Source organism: Somniosus microcephalus, chromosome 1 (genome assembly GCF_052327205.1).
Source record: "Somniosus microcephalus isolate GS21.2 chromosome 1, FLI_Smic_1.0, whole genome shotgun sequence".
NCBI lineage: Eukaryota > Metazoa > Chordata > Chondrichthyes > Squaliformes > Somniosidae > Somniosus > Somniosus microcephalus.
The window spans coordinates 69,434,158-69,455,078 of NC_140987.1; the positions used below are offsets into that span (position 1 = coordinate 69,434,158).

General features: G+C 45.0%; 1 protein-coding gene across 1 annotated transcript in view; it reads left to right on the plus strand.

The window, feature by feature from the left end:
* Positions 1-15,507: 15,507 nt before the first annotated feature.
* Positions 15,508-20,921, plus strand: part of LOC147124149 (neuropeptide FF receptor 2-like) — a 72,102-nt gene continuing 66,688 nt past the window's right edge. Inside the window, exon 1 of the mRNA XM_085998116.1 lies at positions 15,508-15,836. Within this exon, the coding sequence (XP_085854242.1) occupies positions 15,509-15,836 (328 nt within the window). The 5' untranslated portion in view covers position 15,508. The remainder of the gene's footprint in view (positions 15,837-20,921) is intronic.

Consider the following 20,921-nt stretch of genomic DNA (forward strand, 5'->3'; position numbering starts at 1 on the left):
ACATGGCGTAGTTTCTCCGCTCCGGGGAAGTACTGGACGACGAAGGGTACTCTGTTGGTTGTGTCCCGTGTTTGTCTTCTGAGGAGGTCTATGCAATTTTTCGCTGTGGCCCGTCGAGCGTCATATCCCGTTTTTATGAGGGCGTCTTTCAGCGTCTGTAGGTGTTGATCGCGTTCCTCCTCGTCTGAGCAGGTCCTGTGTATTTGCAGGGCTTGTCCATAGGGGATGGCTTCTTTAACGTGGTTAGGGTGGAAGCTGGAGAAGTGGAGCATCGTGAGGTTGTCCATGGGCTTGCGGTGGAGTGACGTGCTGAGGTGTTCGTCTTTGATGGAGATTCGTGTGTCCAAGAATGAAACCGATTCTGAGGAGTAGTCCATGGCGAGTTTGATGGTGGGATGGAACTTTGAGACACACGACAACGCAAAATCATCGAGCAGAAACTGATAGCCAAGTTCCGCACATGTGAGGACGGCCTCAACCGGGATCTTGGGTTCATGTCACGCTACATGTAACCCCACCTGACGTAGAGTCATCCAGACTCGAGTCGTCGTTGGCTTGTTATCTCTGCACAGATGCGGCCGGACCTGCTGTGATTTCCAGCAACGTTTTTTTTTCTGTTTTTCATACAGACCCCAGCATCTGCAACATTTGACCCTTGTGACCCCACCTCATTGTTCTTTGATGTAATGTTTTCCTGACTGACCTGTTTGGACACCATTCACACCTTTGATTGCTGTGATTATCTCTCTGCCGAGGTATGATAAAGGGCAGTTAGAAAGATTACCTGTAATCATCTGGCAGTGTTCTCTGACCATATATATTGTGCCTATATGCATCTCTTCACGTCACCTGACGAAGGAGCAGCGCTCTGAAAGCTTGTTATTTCAAATAAAGCTGTTGGACTATAACCTGGTGTTGTGTGACTTCCCACATTGGTGAATATGTGGAATGGGCCAACTAGGGTAACGGTGGAAGCAAATACTGTGGAAAAATTGAAGGGAGAATTGGAAAGGTATTTGAGGGAGTGAAACATAGAAGATAGGAGCAGGAGTAGGCCATTCGGCCCCTCGAGCCTGCTCCGCCATTCAATGCGATCATGGCTGATCATCCAATTTCAGTACCCGGTCCCTGCTTTCTCCCCATACCCCTTGATCCCTTTAGCCTTAAGAAATATATCCAACTCCTTCTTGAATATATTTAATGTATTGGCCTCTACTGCCTTCTGTGGTAGAGAATTCCACAGGTTCACCACTCTCTGGGTGAAGAAATTCCTCCTCATTTCTGTCCTAAATGGCCTACCCCTTATCCTTAGACTGTGACCCCTGGTTCTCGACTCCCCAACCATCAGGAACATCCTTCCTGCATCTAGTCTGTCCAGTCCTGTCAGAATTTTATAATTTTCAATGAGATCCCCTCTCATTCTTCTAAACTCCAGCGAGTACAAGCCTAATTGTCCCAATCTCTCCTCATATGTCATTCCTGCCATCCCAGGTATCAGCCTGGTGAATCTTCGCTGAACTCCTTCCATGGCAAAAACATCCTTCCTCAGATAAGGCGACCAAAACTGCACACAATACTCAAGATGTGGTCTCACCAAGGCCCTGTACAACTGCAGCAAGACATCCTTGTTCCTGTACTCAAACCCTCTCACTACGAAGGCCAACATACCATTTGCCTTCTTAACCGCCTGCTGCACCTGCATGCTTACCTTCAGCGACTGGTGCACAAGGACACCCAGGTCTCGTTGCACTTCCCCTTTTCCCAGTCTATTGCCATTCAGATAGTAAGAGTGGGTGATTGAGAGGTATTATTTTTTGGGACCAGCTTTTAACGTGATGTTTCTATCTTTGAGTTGCCTATGTTAATGCAGGTCTTGTACATTTTTAGCTAGGGCACTATACACCAGTCTTGTCAATCCAAAAAATCACACATCCAGTAATCCAATGGGAAGCTGGTGAATTTGGATATCTCACCATTTCCTTGGGTGAATCGTGGGATCTTTCCTGTTGGTTGGAAATTGTACCCAACTGCTTTTTCAGCATTGGGTTTGGTTATTATGTTATGAATGCCTCCTCTCTGCTGACCTATTTCAAATGAGTCTTGATACCCAGCCAACATGCCAGTCTCAATCAACATGCCAGTCCTAAGCAACATAACAGCCTCAAACAACATACCATCCTCAACCAACATACCAGTCCCAACCAACATACCAGTCCCAAGCAGCATACTAACTGGCATAGATCACACTATAAAAACTACCAGTAATCTAATCTCTAATTGGCACTTCACTGGTAAAGGGACAGGGATGGGTGTTGTACCACAATTAAAATATGTCACAAAAATGTAGTGTTGTTCTGAGGCTGAGGTTAAGCTACACTGTACTGACCTTGTAGTGTCTGCTGACATTACAGGGCAGATTTCCATGAATTCATGCTCCCAATGCATAGTTTGTGAGTCAAGAGCACATAGTGGGAATTCAGGCACAGATGTCAGTAATTTTTCATCCAAAAAACCCTTATGAATGAATGGTGTGGTCAACCGCGTCAAAGACTGCAGACACATCGAGAAGGATGATGAGGGATAGCTTACCACGGTCACAGTCACATAGGATGTCATTTGTGAGTTTGATAAGAGTCTTATAAGCAAGTGAAAAAAAAGCTTCATTTTCCAAGTTGGCTCTCACCTTGGTGAGCATAAATAAATTCCAAAAATATTTTAAATAAAATCAATAAATTAATAAGTAAATTAGTGCTAAAAAGACATTGGCCCACATCACCCAGGAGTGTTTGTGAACCGCAAGAGATTCCACTCCCTCAATGTGCAGCTCGTCTGCAACCATAGGAAGATGATCCTACATTTGTGTGCCAGATTCCCTGGCAGCTGTCATGACTCTTTCGTGGTGCTCTAGTCCACCCTCCCTCAGCTCCTCACACCTACAAACACACTTACCAGCTGGCTGCTTGGAGACAAGGGCTATCCACTAAAGACGTGGCTCATGACTCCCTTGAGGAGGCCAAGTACTGAGGTCCAGGAGCGATATAATGAAAGCCACATTTCCACCAGATGTGTCATAGAGCAGACAATCGGCATGCTCAAGATGCGCTTCAGATGCCTTGACAGATCTGGAGGAGCCCTTCAATACGCACCAGCCAGGGTCTCCAAAATCATCGTCGTATGCTGCGTGCTGCACAAAATATAGCAGCAGCAAGGATTGGAGCTGCAGGAGGAGCAAGGCACACATCGCACAGCCTCTTCCGAGGAGGAGGAACAGCTGCAAGATGAGGAGGGGGAGGAGGAGCAGGAACCTGAATTGGAGATGGCACCAGCAGCGGCGCACATTGCTGCCCGGAAGGCCAGGGATGGCATCATCATGGCCAGATTTACTTAACTTGCTCCAATCCACCCATATAGCTGCCACATGCTGTGCTAAGTCAACTACCCCCCTCCCCAACAACACCATAAAGCATCCCTACAAAGACCAACCCATTCCTTTCACCCAAAACCCCGTAATGTCTCACCATTCACTGCAAGTCACAAAGCTACTTCCAAGGTAGCAGGCAAAAATGGACAAGACCGGAAAGTAGTGAAAATAAAGACATTTATATGTGTCATAACACTAATGGACCCTTAACAATAACTTTGCTTTATCCACCCATGTGCATACCCTTATGCATCTAGGATTGTGTCATTTTACGTTTCCGAGTGCTTCGATGAGATGCAACCCCTGTGGCTTCAGCAGAGGTAGAGGCGGGCTGCTCACTTTCCTGGTGCGACTGCTTAGATACTTTTGGCGGATGTCCTCTGGCTTTTGGAGCCTGTGAGGGCCCCGCCAAAGACTGCTCCTCCTGCAACTGTGCAGGGGCAGACTAGGCCATCAGGATACAAGGAAGTAGGTGGGGCTCTGACTGAGGGGGAGGCAATGGGGGAGAAGTGGGAGTGCTTTGAGAGGAGCCCCTACTTCCATGTCCCCTCTCACCATCATCCCTCTCATGGGCCATCCGAACTTCCCTGCTAGCAAGGAGCTGGAGAGCACCTTGCTGCAGAGCAGTGGGGCCATGAGGACCCATGCCTACGCTGACATCCCTCCTTGATAGGAGGTCTATGAGCCTCTGTCATCTGTTCTCTTTAGAGACCATGCACTCATGTAAGTGGCGCATTAGCTGCTCCATGCAGGTGGCCATCCTTTCCATCGTCACCATCGCCTGCGACATGGTGGTGCTCATGTTGGAGATGGACTCCTCCATTCTCTGCACATTTGCATACATTGCAGCTGCAAAACCTGCCAGAGCCTCCTGCATTTCTTGCTGCTCCTCCAGGATCACCCTCTTTCTGGATGGCCGCCGAGGCTCAGCATCTGCATGCAGCTGAGCAGAGCTGGGAGAGTCCTGTGTCCTCTGGTGAGGACTCTCCACTGCTGTCCCTGTCTCCACCATCTGCTCTTGCTCACTTGTGAAGTGTGAGACACCAGGTGACAACACTGTCTCGCTTGGGACCCACCAAGGTATGCGTATCTGCGCTGGTGCTGTGTGCGCTTGGGTCTGCTGACGGTGCACCCTCAGAGGCTGGAGGCTCCTCTGAGGAGTCGTCTTCCTCCTCTGGCTGGACAGTTGGGGGGGGGGTCTCTTGATGGACCTGTGGGAGAGTAAAGAGATGATTTAGAAATGTTATATTAAGAATGGGTAACAATACCATTATGCACATGATGAACATTCACTGGCTGCTGACATCAGTCACCATATGAGTGACTGCTGTATGCCAATTGGCTGTTTGAGATGTAATTCTGTCACCAGGTTGCTGAGAGATCCCCATCTCGCTGCCTCCCACTGCCAGCAGCTCTGCAACTCTTGACACCTCCAGGGACACCCCCTCTGCTGCAGTCAAATTACTGAAGACTGGAGGCCCACTTTCAGTTCTCTGTCTCTCCATGTTGCTGTGGGCTCTTTTCTCCTGCATGGAGGGATAGAAGAGAAGTTTGAGTGAGAGTGATGGAATGACTGTAAAGAATGGATGGGTTACATCTGTCGAGGGTGACTATGAGGGAGTGGGGTGACAATGCTAAGTGGCCTCCTTCTGTGGTCTTACTTGCTATGATTGCTTTAGGATGAGTGTGAGTGGTGGTTAGTCAGGTGGGAATGTGAGTATGTACATAGAAAGAGGGGGATGGGTGGACCTGGAAGGTATGTTGGTGTGAGGAATGATGTGAAGGAGTAGGCTTGGGAAGGCAGAGTGATGGGGATGTGGTGACATGAACATCAGGAGGAAGGTGAGGGTGGCTTGGCACTCACCTTTCTTGACCTCATCAGATCATTGAATCTCTTCCTGCACTGGATACAGGTCCTCCTCATAGCTTCCCTGCTGCTGACCTCCTCCGCTATTTTGAGCCAGGCCCTTTTTGTCTCTTGGGGAGGTCTCTTGCGTCCATCTGTTGGGAAGAGGACCTCCCTGCGTGCTCGTACTGCCTCCACCAGAATATGCAGCAAGGCATCTGTAAACCGAGGTGTAGCCCTCTGCCTTTGGGTATTCATGATTTTATGTTCGCAAAATAAATCCAACTTTTACAATGATGCTTACACACTCCTTTACCAACCTTCATATCACCCGTTAGTGGACAGCTTTGTGTTGCAGTGGGGGCTATATACTGTCCCTTTAATGGATAGGTTTGTGTTACTATGGATGCTATATACTGTCCCTTTAGTGGACAGGTATGTGTTGCAGTGGAGGCTATATACTGTTCCTTTAGTGGACAGGTATGTGTTGCAGTGGGGGCTATATACTGTCCCTTTAATGGATAGGTTTGTGTTACTATGGATGCTATATACTGTCCCTTTAGTGGACAGGTATGTGTTGCAGTGGAGGCTATATACTGTCCCTTTAGTGGACAGGTATGTGTTGCAGTGGGGGCTATATACTGTCCCTTTAATGGATAGGTTTGTGTTACTATGGATGCTATATACTGTCCCTTTAGTGGACAGGTATGTGTTGCAGTGGGGGCTATATACTGTCCCTTTAGTGGACAGGTATGTGTTGCAGTGGGGGCTATATACTGTCCCTTTAGTGGACAGGTATGTGTTGCAGTGGAGGCTATATACTGTCCCTTTAGTGGACAGGTATGTGTTGCAGTGGGGGCTATATACTGTCCCTTTAGTGGACAGGTATGTGTTGCAGTGGAGGCTATATACTGTTCCTTTAGTGGACAGGTATGTGTTGCAGTGGGGGCTATATACTGTCCCTTTAGTGGACAGGTATGTGTTGCAGTGGAGGCTATATACTGTCCCTTTAGTGGACAGGTATGTGTTGCAGTGGGGGCTAAATATTGTCCCTTTAGTGGACAGGTATGTGTTGCAGTGGGGGCTATATACTGTCCCTTTAGTGGACAGGTATGTGTTGCAGTGGGGGCTGTTAAGTCTGTGTGTTCTAGTTATTGTTAATAAGAATCACTGCACACAGACCACAAGAATAAATTCAACAGGTCTTTACTAGTCGAAGGTCAGGCTGAACTGCCCAATAAATCATTACACAGCACTTATATACCGGTGTGGTCACCACCGGTATTACAGTATACAGCAGCCAAGATAAAGTAGTGCATCTCTTAAAATAGTTCTCTTAAAGGTGGAACGGTTACATACACCACAGGGGCTATATACTGTCCCTTTAGTAGACAGGTATGTGTTGCAGTAGGGGCTATATACTGTCTCTTTAGTGGACAGGTATGTGTTGCAGTGGGGGCTATATATCACAGAATCACAGAAACCCCACAATGCAGATAGAGGCCATTTCGGCCCATCGAGCCTGCACCGACACATATCCCACCCGATCCCCGTAACCCCTACACCAACACATATCCCACCCTATCTCCGTAACCCCACACATTTTAATCCCCCTAACACTAAGGGTCAATTTATCATAGCCAATCAACCTAACCTGCACACCTTTGGACTGTGGGAGGAAACCGGAGCACCCGGAGGAAACCCACGCAAACACGGGGAGAATGTGCAAACTCCACACAGACAGTCACCCGAGGCCGGATTCGAACCTGGGTCCCTGGCGCTGTGAGGCAACAGTGCTAACCACTATGCCACCGTGCTGCCCTTGTATAGTGCCGACTCAGCCAACATGGTATTGTAACAGTCGAGTTGGAGCAGGGTGTTTTAAAATTTGTTTTGCTTCTTCAGTTAGTGACCGTGCCCCAAAACTCAATTTTTCTGCAGTACAGGTAGACTATCCTTTATCCGCACTTCCGAAAACCGAAAACCTCTAAAAACCGAAAGTTTTTTCGTGGAGCGTAAGTCGTGCGCACGACATGACCCGAGTGGCGCCAAACATGACAGGAGTGGTCCGGGAGCTCTGCCTTTCCCTGTGAGCAGGGCAGAGGGTCACAGAGTTCCCTCCTGGGTAGGAGATTGCAGGCCGAGTCGGGCAGTGTGAAGGAGGTACCGGGAGAGTGAACCCAACAATAGAGCGGCCCGTCTGATAGTCTTTTCTTCCCCCCCACCCCGACCTGATTTGCAGGCCAGCTTAGTGTAGGAGTCAGCCGATATCCGGCTTTCCCACAACTGGCGGTGGCAGTCGAGCTCCAGACCCCCGCTAAGTCAAGGAATTCAGATACGGAGCAGGGGGAGCCGGAAACCTCGATCTAACGGCAGAAATCAGCAGCCGTTTTGTTAGGTTTTTTTTCTTCCCCTAGCATTTTTTTTCTTCCCCTAGCATTTTTTTAAACAGTCAGGCTGTGGAAAGAGTCTCTGCAGCTTAGCAACAGCTTCAGAGATGCTTCCAAGGCAGGGCCCGAGTGTTTACAAGCTGTTGCTAAGCAACAGTGTTTGTTGTCAGATACGGAGATGAAAACCTTCTGAAATCCGAAAAATTCCAAAAACCGAAACACAGCTGGTCCCAAGGTTTTCGGATAAAGGATAGTCTACCTGTATAGTATCTTTAAGTAACTGTAACTGTGGAGGTAATGCATGAGTTTTCAGATTTGAGACTCTAGGCATGTATTTAAGAAATGTGAATGATAAAAAGTAACTATTCCAATTAAGTTTTGCCATTTATCACATTCCTATCCTCATTTCCAGACCAGTAGCCAGAGTAATCCAAATTTCTAGCCCTCAGGTTGAGAAAGTCCCAATAATTACCTGAAATAAGTTTCATACTTAGCTAACTGTGTTATTGAAATTAAGTTTTAATACGATACCAATTAAAAATGGTTTGCATGTGGAATAAAGCCGTAACTTTGTTGAACACAAAGAGCTGGATTTTCATTCAGGAGTCGGGTAGGAAGCAGGACTACAACTTTCAGGGTTGTAGTCCCGCCTCCATCGAGATGTGGCCAATCCACGCGATTTTAACTTGATTGACCTTGTTCAGCCTGCCCAGCGGGCTCAGCAGGCCAATTAAGGGCCACCTGGCAACAGGTGACGTCACAGACTGAAATGTCATCTGTCAAGAGGTTTTGACAGATGAAATATCAGTGTTTCATAGCTGTTTGAAGCTGTCAAACACTGACAGCCTTACTTCTAACCTGAGTCCTTCTCCACAGACTCAGTTTGAAATCTCTCCTGCACAGAAAGCTGCAGGCTGTCACTTTTGACAGTTCGCAGCTATTCTGCTTTCTGTGCCAGTGAGATGAGGGACTCTCGAGACTGAAAGAAAGGAAGGCTGAAAAGGTAAGAAAAGGTAATTTAAACTTCTTTAAACACTTTAGACACACCAAACACACTTACCTTTGCACTCATGCACACATCACTCACCTGAACACCGACATCTCGACCCCTCCAAGTCCTTCAACCCAACGGCCTGCCTCGCAAACTTGGCGTGGTTTGGAGCCATCGGGAATCCCACACTTCAGCATTAAAAATAGGGATTAGGCTAAAAACTGCCTGTTAACTACCTGTTAACAGGCAGTTAATTGGCACTAATCCCTTCCCGTCTCGGGTAGGCGGGTCCCAGCGCGGGGTGGGTACCCGCCTCCTTTGAAACTGGCATGGAGGCAGGTTGGGTGCGGGCTGGGGTCGGGGCCCCTGATTTCGGGATTTTAACCCCCCACACGCCTCCAATCCCGACTCTACGGCCCAATGAAAATCCTGCCCAAAGTCTCAAATAATAAAGATTTGACTGGCATAGTGTCACAAAGTTCTTTTCCAGTAGATTCGTACAGAGCAGGAATTCAGGATATGCTTTACCTCAATAAGGTTTTGTTTGTGACCCAATTATTGGAGTTTATGGCCTTTAAGAGCATGTTAAGACCTTTTCATTTGTCCTAAGACCTGTGCAGAATGGAAAGTAGTGTCACAATGGCACAGTATGCTTGCTGGTGTGAAGTTTGGTGTAAGAGAACATTGTCATGGAAAAGCAAAGGAGCTGGATTCTACATCTAACCAGAGGCATTACATTCTACAGTGAAAAGTGGGCCAAAGCCCAACCCCCTCCCCATGGTTTTATGTATGGTTTTTGCTCAGATTGATATACGAAATGCCAATCTGTCGCCAAGGTTAAAATGCTAACATTTCTCAGCTCAAAAAATAAGAGAAACAAGATTTTCTAATGTTTAATGGATTCTCAAATCTCCATTTGATGCTCTACATTTCAGTGGCGACTGTGAGAAATGCTAATGTGCAAGTACCACATCCAGTAATGATCCTTACACTCTTCTGATGCAGCTAGCAAGCACTTAATGCTACAAGGTTCAAAACACCATAGATAAAGAAGGAAAGAAAGAATGAACTTGCATTTATTATCCCATTACCTCCGGACATCCCTCAGGACATCCCAAAGCACTTCACAGCCAATTAAATATTTCTGAAGTGCAGTCAATGTTGTAATTGTAGGAAACATGGCAGCCAATTGGTGCACAGCAAGGTCCCACAAACAGCAATGAGATAAATAACTAGATAATCTGTTTTAGTACTGGTGGAGACACCGGAGAGAACTCCAATGCTCTTCTTCGAATACTGCCATGAAAACTTTTACGTCCAACTGAGAAGGCAGAGGGAGTATCAGTTTAAGTAAAAGTTGGTCCCTTAGAGGATGAGACTGGGGAATTAATAATGGGGAACAGGGAAATGGCAGAGACGTTGAACAAATATTTTGTATCAGTCTTCACAGTAGAAGACACTAAAACCATCCCAATAATACATAATCAAGGGGCTATAGGAAGGGCGGAACTTAAAACAATGACTATCACTAAAAAAAAATACTCGATAAAATAATGGGACTAAAGGTGGACAAGTCCCCTGGACCTGATGGCCTGCATCCTAGGGTCTTAAAAGAAGTGGCTGCAGAGATAGTGGATGCATTGGTTGCAATCAACCAAAATTCCCTGGATTCTGGAGAGGTCCCAGCGGATTGGAAAACTGCAAATGTAACATGCCTATTTAAGAAGGGAGGGAGACAGAAAGCATAAACTATAGACCAGTTAGCCTAACATCTGTCATTGTGAAAATGCTGAAGTCCATTATTAAGGAAGCAGTAGCAGGACATTTAGAAAATCATAATACTGTCAACAGAGTCAGCATAGTTTTATGAAAGGGAAATCATGTTTGACAAATTTGCTGGAGTTCTTTGAGGATGTAATGAGTAGGTTCACTAGGTTAATTCCTGAGATGAAGGGGTTGACTTATGAAGAAAGGTTGAGCAGGTTGGGCCTATACTCATTGGAGTTTAGAAGAATGAGATGTGATCTTATTAAAACATATAAGATACTGAGGGGGTTCGACAAGGTAGACGTAGAGAAGATGTTTCCCCTCATGGGGAAATCTAGAACTCGGGGACATAGTTTCAGAATAAGGGGTTGCCCATTTAAAACTGAGATGAGGAGGAATTTCTTCTCTCAGAGGGTCGTAAATCTGTGGAATTCTCTGCCCCAGAGAGCTGTGGAGGCTGGGTCATTGAATATATTTAAGGTGGAGATAGGCAGATTTTTGAACAATAAGGGAGTGATGGGTTATGGGGAGCAGGCAGGGAAATGGAGCTGAGCCCAAGATCAGATCAGCCATGATCTCATTAAATGGCGGCACAGGCTTGAGGGGACAAATGGACTACTCCTGCTCCTATTTCTTACGTTTTTATGTTCTTAACATCTCATTCGAAAGATGCCAACACCAACAGTGAAGCACTCTCTCAGTACTGCACTGAATTGTCAGCCTGGATTATGTGCTCATGTCTCTGGAGTGGGACTTGAACCCACAATGACATCTAAGTCCAAAGAACTTAGGTGCCGGTTGAGAGAGCCAAGGCTCAGAGACTCTTTAGTGTGCACAAGTGTACTGGACAAAACTGTGGCAGATTGAGTTCAGCATAGGAAAGTGCGAGGTCATCGACTTTGGACCTAAGAAAGATAGATCAGAGTATTTTCTGAATGGTAAGCAGCTAGGAACTGTGTGAGGAGCAGAGAGATTTAGGGGTCCATGTACAGAAATCACTAACAACTAGTTTGGCAGGTAAAAAAAATTAAACCGGCTAATGGAATGTTGGCCTTTATCTCATGGTGGCTGGAATACAAAAGGGTGGAAGTTATGCTACAGATGTATAAAACTCTGGTTAGACCACATCTGGATTATAGTGTCCAGTTGTGGGCACTGCACCTCAGGAAGGATATACTGGCCTTGGAGGGGGTGGAGTGCAGACTCACCAGAATGATACCGGGGCTAAAACGGTTAAATTATGAAGAAAGGTTGCAGAGATTAGGCTTGTATTTCCTCAAGTATAGAAGATTAAGACGTGATTCAATTGAGGTTTTTAAGAAGATTAAACAATTTGATAGAGTAGATAGTCTTTAAGAGGCTTAAAGGATTTGATAGGTACATGGAGAGAAACTATTTCTTCTGGCAGAGGAGTCCAGAACAAGGGGGCAAAACCTTAAAATTAGAACTAGGAAATTCAGGAGTGATGCCAGAAAGCACTTCTTCACACAAAAAGTAGTGGAAATCTGGAACTCTCTCCCCAAAAGGTTGTTGAGACTAGGTCAAGTGAAATTTCAAAATTAAGATTGCTAGATTTTTGTTAGGCAAGGCTATTAAAGGGTATGGAACCAAGGCTGGTAGATGGAATTAAGAGACAGATCAGCCATGATCTAATTGAATGGTGGAACAGGCTCAAGGGGCTAAATGGCCGACTCCTGTTCCTATGTTCCTATTATCAGGGACAAAATAAACTTTCATTTGGAAAGGCATGGGTTAATCAAAGATGCATGGGAACAGCACCACTTCCAAGTTTCCCTTCAAGTCACACACCATCCTGACTTGGAAATATATTGCCATTCCTTCGTCATGGCTGGGTCAAAATCCTGGAACTCCCTCCCTAACAACACTATGGAGTACCTTCACCATGCGGACTTCAGCGGTTCAAGAAAGCGGCTCACCACCACCTTCTCAAGGGCAATTAGGGGTGAACAATAAATGCTGGCCTTGCCAGCGATGCCCACATCCCAGAAACAATTTTTTTTAAATCCTTCCTAATGTGTGGTGCCCAGAACTGCTCACAGTACTCCAGGTGTAGTCCAGCCAGGGCTTTGTATAGCTGTAGCATAACTTCTACCCCCTTGTATTCTAGTCCTCTAGATATAAAGGCCAGCATTCCACTAGCCTTTTTGATTATTTTCTGTATCTGTTCATGTCATTTTAATGATCTATGTACCTGAACCCCCCAAGTCTCTTTGGACCTCCACTGTTTTTAGCTTTTCACCATTTAGAAAGTACCCTGTGCTATCCTTTTTAAGTCCAAAGTGGATGACCTCACATTTGCCTACACTGAAGTCCCTTTGCCACAGTTTTGCCCATTCACTTAATCTGTCGATATCTCTTTGTAATTTTATGCTTTCATCTACACTGCCTACAATGCTGCCTATCTTTGTGTCATTGGCAAATTTGGATACATGACTTTCTATGCCATCATCTGAGTCGTTAATAAATACTGTGAATAGTTGAGGCCCCAACACAGATCCCTGCAGGACACCACTCGTCACATCCTGCCAATTAGAGTATCTGCCCATTATCCCTACTCTCTGTCTTCTGCCGCTCAGCCAATTTCCTAACCAGGTCAATAATTTGCCTTCAATTCCATGGGCTTCAACTTTAATTAACCATCTCTATAAGGGACTTTATCAAATGCCTTCTGGAAGTCCATATATATAATATCCATAGACATTGCCTGTCTACTACTTTAGTCACCTCTTCAAAAAATTCACTCAGGTTTGTCAGGCATGACCTACCTTTCACAAACCCATGCTGATTCTCTCTGATCAACTGAAAATTTTCAAGGTATTCAGTCACCCTATCCTTAATTATAGACTCTATTCATTTCCTGACAACAGATGTTAGGCTAACTGGTTTATAATTTCCTGGTTTCCCTCTCTCACCATTCTTAAGTAGCCAAGTGGCATGTGCAATTTTCCAATCCAAAATAAATTGTTTCCAATAACTTCCCCACCACTGATGTTAGGCTGATTGGTCTGAAGTTTCCTAATTTATCCCTCTCCCCTTTCTTGAATAGCGGTATAACATTAGCAGCCCTCCAGTCCGCCAGCACTACTCCTATATCCAATGAGGACTTAAAGACTGTGACCAATACCTCTGCTATTTCTACCTTTGCTTCTTTTAGCAATCTAAGATGCATTCCATTCGGACCAGGTCCAACTTTCAGTAATGCTAATCTTTTTAGTATGTCTTCTCTATCTATTACTATCCTTTCAATAACTTCCCTCTCCTCTTTTAGTGTAACCTTCACATCATCCGTTTCCTTTGTGAAGACAGATGCAAAGTGCTCATTAGATACTTTAGTCATGTCCTCTGCCTTTGGGTCCTTAATAGACCAAACCTTTTCCCTAGCTAACCTCTTACACTTTATACGTTTATAAAAATGTTTTAGGGTTCAATTAATATTGCCTGCTAATCTTTTCTCGTAACCTCTCTTTGCCTCCTGAATTAACTTTTTCAATTCCCTTCTGTACTTTCCATAATACTGAATTTTGCTCCTGACATTTCCTTTTGCTATTTTATTTTAACTTTTGTTTCCTTTGTTATCCAGGGCACATTAGTTTTGGTTGCACTACCTTTTCCCTTCAAAAGAATATGCCTAGTTTGTACCTATCGCTGAATGCCTTCCATTGCTCCTTTACTACTTTACCCTACAATATCCTTTTCCAATCTACCTGTGCTAGGTCCCTTCTTAAATCACTAAAATTAGCTCTTCCCCAGTTGAGCATTTTTACCTTTGATATTTTCTGATCTCTTTCTATAATTACTCTCAACTGAATTATGTTGTGGTCAATATTAGCTAGATGATCTCCTACTGTAACACACTCCACTTGTCCTACTTCATTTCCCAAAACCAGATCCAACACTGCTTCCCCCCTTGTTGGACTGGAGACATATTGATAAGAAAGTTCTCCTGTACACATAGCAAAAATTCCTTTTCTTCCCTACCCTTAGCACTATGTTCTTCCCAATTAATGGAACCACGTCACAATCCCATGTGGCAATTTGTGCCTGCCGCTCACCAACCTTATTAGTTACACTATGGCCATTGACGTACGTACAATTTAATAGCTCCTTTCTCACTTTTGCTATTTTCCTCAATCTGGCCCCTGCAATTTTTAGGATATTTCTAATTTTACTGCTGTTTGAATATCTCTCTGTCCTCTGATCTCATTGCTGCTCATTTCTGCTATTTTCTGGTTCTCCTCCCCCAGCCAAATTAGCTTAAGCCCTCCCCAACAGTACTAGTTAACCTATTAGTGAGAACATTGGTCTATGCTCTGTTCAGGTACAACCCGCCCATCTTGTACAGGTGCCCCTTCCCCCAGAACCAGTCCCAATGCCCCAAGAATCTGAAACCCTCCCTCCTGCACCACTTCTATAGCCACGCATTTACCTGCATTAGTTTCCTGTTTCTATACTCACTAGCACGTGACACTGGGAGTAACCCTGCGATTACTACCTTTTGAGGTCCTGTTTTTTAATCTTTTTCCTAGCGCCTGCAACTCTGCCTGAAGGACCACAGCACTTTTTCTACCTATGTCATTGGTTCCATTATGGACCATAAATTTTGGCTGTTCCCCTTCCCTTCGCAGAAAGTCCTACGCCCGCTCGGTGATATACGTGTGCAATATTATTGTGAGATATCTCATTTTTATCCTTATGGATGTTACTTTCAACATTTTTTCCGAGGGGACTAGACGAAGAACAGTGACCAAAAAAAAATGAATAAATCTTTTGAATTGTTTTCATTTCTGCTTTTATTGGTAGATTGTTCTCACTGCTCAGTTCCAATTTGCTGCAGTTGTTGTGAAATTTGAGTCAATCGACTCATAAGAAATTTGCATATACTCAACTACGATGCCAAGTTGTGACATAAGAAGTGTGACATGGCAAACAAGAAATGCGCACAACTTGTACTATATACATATCAATAATGGAGCGAGAATGCTGAAATTATTATTGATGTATTAATGCAGCTGTGATGTGATAATTAATGTCCCTAACTATGTTGCCTTCCTACTTAATCTAGAATCACAACAATGAATGAAGAATTGGATCAGAATGTTTCAACCCAAGAATATGGCTCACTCTTTTTAAATGGATCGACTTCATATTTTCACATTCAGAGCAATGTTACGTATCTTCCCTTTTACCAGCAGACATCTTCTGTTGCCACAGTCTTCATAACCTCATACCTTCTAATCTTCCTGCTCTGCATGCTGGGTAATGGATTGGTTTGTTTTATTGTGGTGAGGAACCGACACATGCGGACAGTCACCAACTTCTTCATTCTTAACCTTGCCATTAGCGACCTCCTTGTTGGGATATTCTGTATGCCTACCACTCTCGTGGACAATATCTGGACAGGTAAGTGCACGGATGATGGTCATTTTATTCAATAAAGTAATTGTGAGCATCGTTCTGAACATTCCAGGGAAGAGAGTGTGATTGTGTTATGAGTCAGAACTGGCCTCTCCACTATTACTCGGGCAATAAATTCCAGCTTTGGAAGAAAACTTCACAATTTCTGTTTGAAAGAAAAATATTGTGTCCCACAAAATGAGGGAAAGATGTTGTAGGAAACTTTTAAAAAAATATTGTAATGTAATGTACGACTTCCTGTGCTTTGCCCCCACAATGGGATAGGTCTTGACTTTGGGCGATAGTATAAAATGGTGATAGCGAGTTGGCAGCCCGTTTTACGTCTCTCCCAATTTTTATCTCCATTGAAGTCAATTGGGAAAGATGTGAAACGGGCTGCTGATTCACTGTCACCCATTTTACACTATCGCCCAAAGTCAAGATTAAAGTCAAGAGGAAATCTCTCCCACTGGCTGGAGCCATACCTAACATAAAGGAAGGTGATTGTGGATGTTGGAGGTCAATCATCTCAGCCCCAGGACATCGCTGCAGGAGTTCCTCAGGGCAGTGTCCTAGTCCCAACCATTGTCAGCTGCTTCATCAATGACCTTCCTTCCATCATAAGGTCAGAAGTGGGGATGTTCACTGATGATTGCACAGTGTTCAGTTCCATTCGAAACTCCTCAGATGGTGAAGCAGTCCATGCCTGCATGAGCAAGAACTGGATGACATTCAGGCTTGGGCTGATAAGTGGCAAGTAATATCATGCCACACAAGTGCCAGGTAATGTCTATCTCCAACAAGCGAGAGTCTAACCACCGCCCCTTGACAGTCAATGGCATTACCATCATCGAATCCCCCACCATCAACATCCTGGGGGGTCACCATTGACCAGAAACTTAACTGGACCAGCCACATAAATACTGTGGCAACAAGAGCAGGTCAGAGGCTGGGTATTCTGCGGTGAGTGTCTCATCTCCTGACTCCCCAAAACCTTTCCACCATCTACAACGCACAAGTAAGTAGTGTGATGGAATACTCTCCACTTGCCTGGATGAGTGCAGCTCCAACAACACTAAAGAACCTCAACACCACCCAGGACAAAGCAGCTCGCTTAATTGGCAACCCATTCACCACCTTAAACATTCACTCCCTCCACCACCGGTGTACCGTGGCTGCAGTGTGTACCATCTACAAGATGCACTGCAGCAACTCGCCAAGGCTTCTTTGGCAGCACCTCCCAAACCAGCAACCTCTACCACCTAGAAGGACAAGGGCAGCAGGCGCATGGGAACACCACCACCTCCAAGTTCCCCTCCAAGTCACACACCATCCTGACTTGGAAATATATCCTCCCTAACAGCACTGTGAGAGTACCTTCACCACATGGACTGCAGCGGTTGAAGAAAGGGGCTCACCACCACCTTCTCAAGGGCAATTAGGGATGAGCAATAAATGCTGGCCTTGCCAGCGACGCCCACATTCCATGAACGAATACAAAAAAAGATCTACTCATATGAATCTCAACCCCAACTGGAGCACACTTTATTTGCATTCCGATTTTTTTATTTTCCACACCAGTAATCTGTGTAAGCTATCCGAAACTGACAATTTTAGTACCTAACTATAGTGTTGTAACTGGCCAAATTCATTGCACTTATCATTTACAGCCATTGGAGAAGGGAAGACTTCAGTGCCTCATTCTGGGATGGATACAAGCTCAAATCCCAGAGATGTTGGAACTGTGCTCTCAACTAGTCCCCTCTCTTTAATATGCTGCTCCAAAGCCATGAGTACACCAGAGCAGTACCAAACTGGAGCTAAATTTACAAAGGTAAATATGTGTCCACCACAGAACTGCTAAGATCAGTAAGTTTTCTGAACAAATTTCAGCAATAATTCTTTTGGGTACTGCACGTTTCTGGTAGGATGATCAGGCAGTTAAAAAAAAAGACTTGCATTTATATAGTGACTTTAACAATCTCAGGATGCCCCAAATTGGTCTACAATCAATGAAGTACTTTTGAAGTGTAAACACTGCTGTAATGTAGAGAAACACAGCAGCCAATTCATGCACAGCAATGTGATACTGACCAGATCCGGAGAGAGCTCTCCTGCTCTTTTTCAAATAGTGCTGTGTGATCTTTAATGTTCACCTGAGAAGACAAACGGGTCCTTGATTTAACAGCTCATCTGAAAGACCACCAACAGTGCATCGCTCCCTCAGTACTGCACTGAATTGCCAGCCTAGATTATGTGCGTAAGTCTCTTGAGGGGGTCTTTGAACCCACAACCTTCTGAATCAGAGGTTCAGTACTAGGACAGCTGCTGTTCTTGATACACATTAGTGACTTAGACTTGGGGGTACAGGGCACAATTTCAAAATTTTCAGATGACACAGAACTTGGAAGTGCAGTAAACAGTGAGCAGGATAGTAATAGACTTCAAGAGGACATAGACAGGCAGGTGGAGTGGGCGGACACAAGGCAGATGAAATTCAATGCAGAGCAGTCTGAGGTGATACATTTTGGTAGGAAGAATGAGGAGAGACCATACACACTAAATGGTACAATTTTAAAGGGGCTGCGAGAACAGAGAGGCCTGGGGGGTGCTTGTGCACAAATCTTTGAAGTGGCAGGACAGGTTAACACAGCAGTTAATAAAGCATGTGGGATCCTGGGCTTTATAAATAGGGGCATAGGGCAGGATTTTCATTGGGCCGTGGAGGCGGGATTGGAGGCGTGTGGGGGGTTAAAATCGCGAAATCGGGGGGCACGAACCCATCCCACCCCAACCCACCTCCATGCCAGTTTCAAAGGAGGCGGATACCCAACCTGTGCAGGGAGCCGCCTCCCCGAGGCGGGAAGGGGATTAGTGCCAATTAACTGCCTGTTAACAGGTAGTTAACAGGCAGTTTTTAGCCTAATCCCTATTTTTATTGCTGAAGTGTGGGATTCCTGACGGCTCCAAACCACGCCAAGTTAGCGAGGTGGGCCGTCGGGCTGAAGGGCTTGGAGGGATCGAGATGTCCGTTGTTCAGGTGAGTGATGGGTGTATGAGTGCAGAGGTAAGTGTGTTTGGTGTGTGTAAAGTGTTTAAAGAAGTTTTACTTACCTTTTCTTACCTTTACAGCCTTCCTTTCTTCAGGTCTCGGGAGTCCCTCATCTCACCGGCACAGAAAGCAGAATGGCCGCGAGCTGCCAAAAGTTGCAGCATTCAGCTTTCTGTTCTGGAGAGATCTCTAAATCAGCCTGAGAGGAAGGAATTAACTGGGAGTACAGATTGTCAGTGTTTGACAGCTTCAAAGAGCTGTCAAACGCTGATATTTCATCTGCCAAAAGCTCTTGACAGATGAAATGTCAATCTGTGACATCACCTGTTGCCGGGTGGCCCTTAATTGGCCTGCTGAGCCCGCTGGGCTCAACAAGGTCAATCAAGTGAAAATCGAATGGGTTGGCCACAACTCGATGGAGGCGGGACTACAACTTTCAGGGTTGTAGTCCTGCCTCCTACACGCCTCCAGTATTAAAATCCAGCCCATAGAGTACAAAAGCAAGGAAGTTATGCTAAACCTATATAAAACACTAGTTCAGCCCCAGCTGGAATATTATGTCCAATTCTGCGCACCACACTTTAGGAAGGATGTGATGGCTTTAGGGAGGGTACAGAAGAGATTTACTGGAATGGTTCCTGGGATGAGGGAATACAGTTACGTGGATAGACTAGAGAAGCTGGGGTTGTTCTCCCTGAAGCAGAGAGGGCTAAGAAGAGATTTAAGAGAAGTGTTTAAAATCATGAAGGGTTTAAATAGAGTAAATAAAGAGAAATTGTTTCCAGTGGCTGAAGGGTTGATAAAGAGAGAGCACAGATTTAAGGTGATTGGCAAAAGAACCAGAGGCGACATGAGGAAAAATATTTTTACACGAGTCGTTAGGATTTGGAATGTACTGCCTGCTAGGGTGGTGGATACAGATTGAATAGTTGCCTTCAAAAGGGAATTGGATAAATACTTCAAGGAGAAAATATTGCAGGGATATCGGGAAAGAGCGGGGGAGTGGGACTAATTGGATTGCTCTTTGAAATAGCCAGCGCAAACTCGAATGGTCTCCTTTTGTGCTGTATTACTCTTTGATTCTATGTGAGAGTTATTTCTGGATTGTATGAGTACACAGTGGTTATGACTCACTCAAAACCAAAGAACTAATGCAGAGATAACCTACAAGGAGGAATAAAAATGCTTACTGATCAGAAATGTTTTTTCACTATGTGGTTTAACAAATTACAGAGCTGCCCCCTTTCATTATTCTAAGTAACTCAGCAGTTGCTGCTAAATGAGAGAGGGTGTGGTCAGGAATTTCTCCAGTCCCCAGGAAAGCCGAAGAGTGGAGATCACTATGGTGGTTGTTAAGTCTGTGTGTTCTAGTTGTAATTACTAACACAGACTACAAGATTAAAGTTCAACAGGTCTTTACTGGTTGGAGGTCAGGACTATACTAAAATACAATATTACTACACAGTGCTTATATACCGGTGGTCACCACCGGTATTACGTATACAGCAGCCAGAGAAAGTAGTACATCTCTTAAGGTGGAACAGGCTTAAGTTCTCTTAAGGTGGAACAGGTTACATACACCACAATCCTCCCTTTTTAGCTTAACAGTCATATCCCCATTTAACATAACATAATAACATATATAACTTCAGGTATAAACAGTTCAAAGGTTCAGTCTCTCAGGAGGCCTTCTGATTCGGTTTGGATAACGCCTTTCAGTGGTCTCTGATTCCTGTTGCTGAGGTGACTCCTCTAGTTGGCCTCCCATGCATTGGGTGTTATCATCCTCAGGTACATTCCCTGCCAAGGTAGATGCTTCAGGTTCATTAACGTCTTCCACAGTTGTCTCTGTCGCAACCATGGGTTCGACACTTGCTCTCGATTCTACCAGTTGATCCGCATGACGCCTTATCACATTGTTACCAATATCTACTGTGTACATTAGAGGTCCTTGTCTGGCCCGAATTATTCCGGACTGCCATTTTTCGTTTCCATAGCCCCTTGCCAACACTGGTTGTCCTACGTCGAAACTTCGAGTG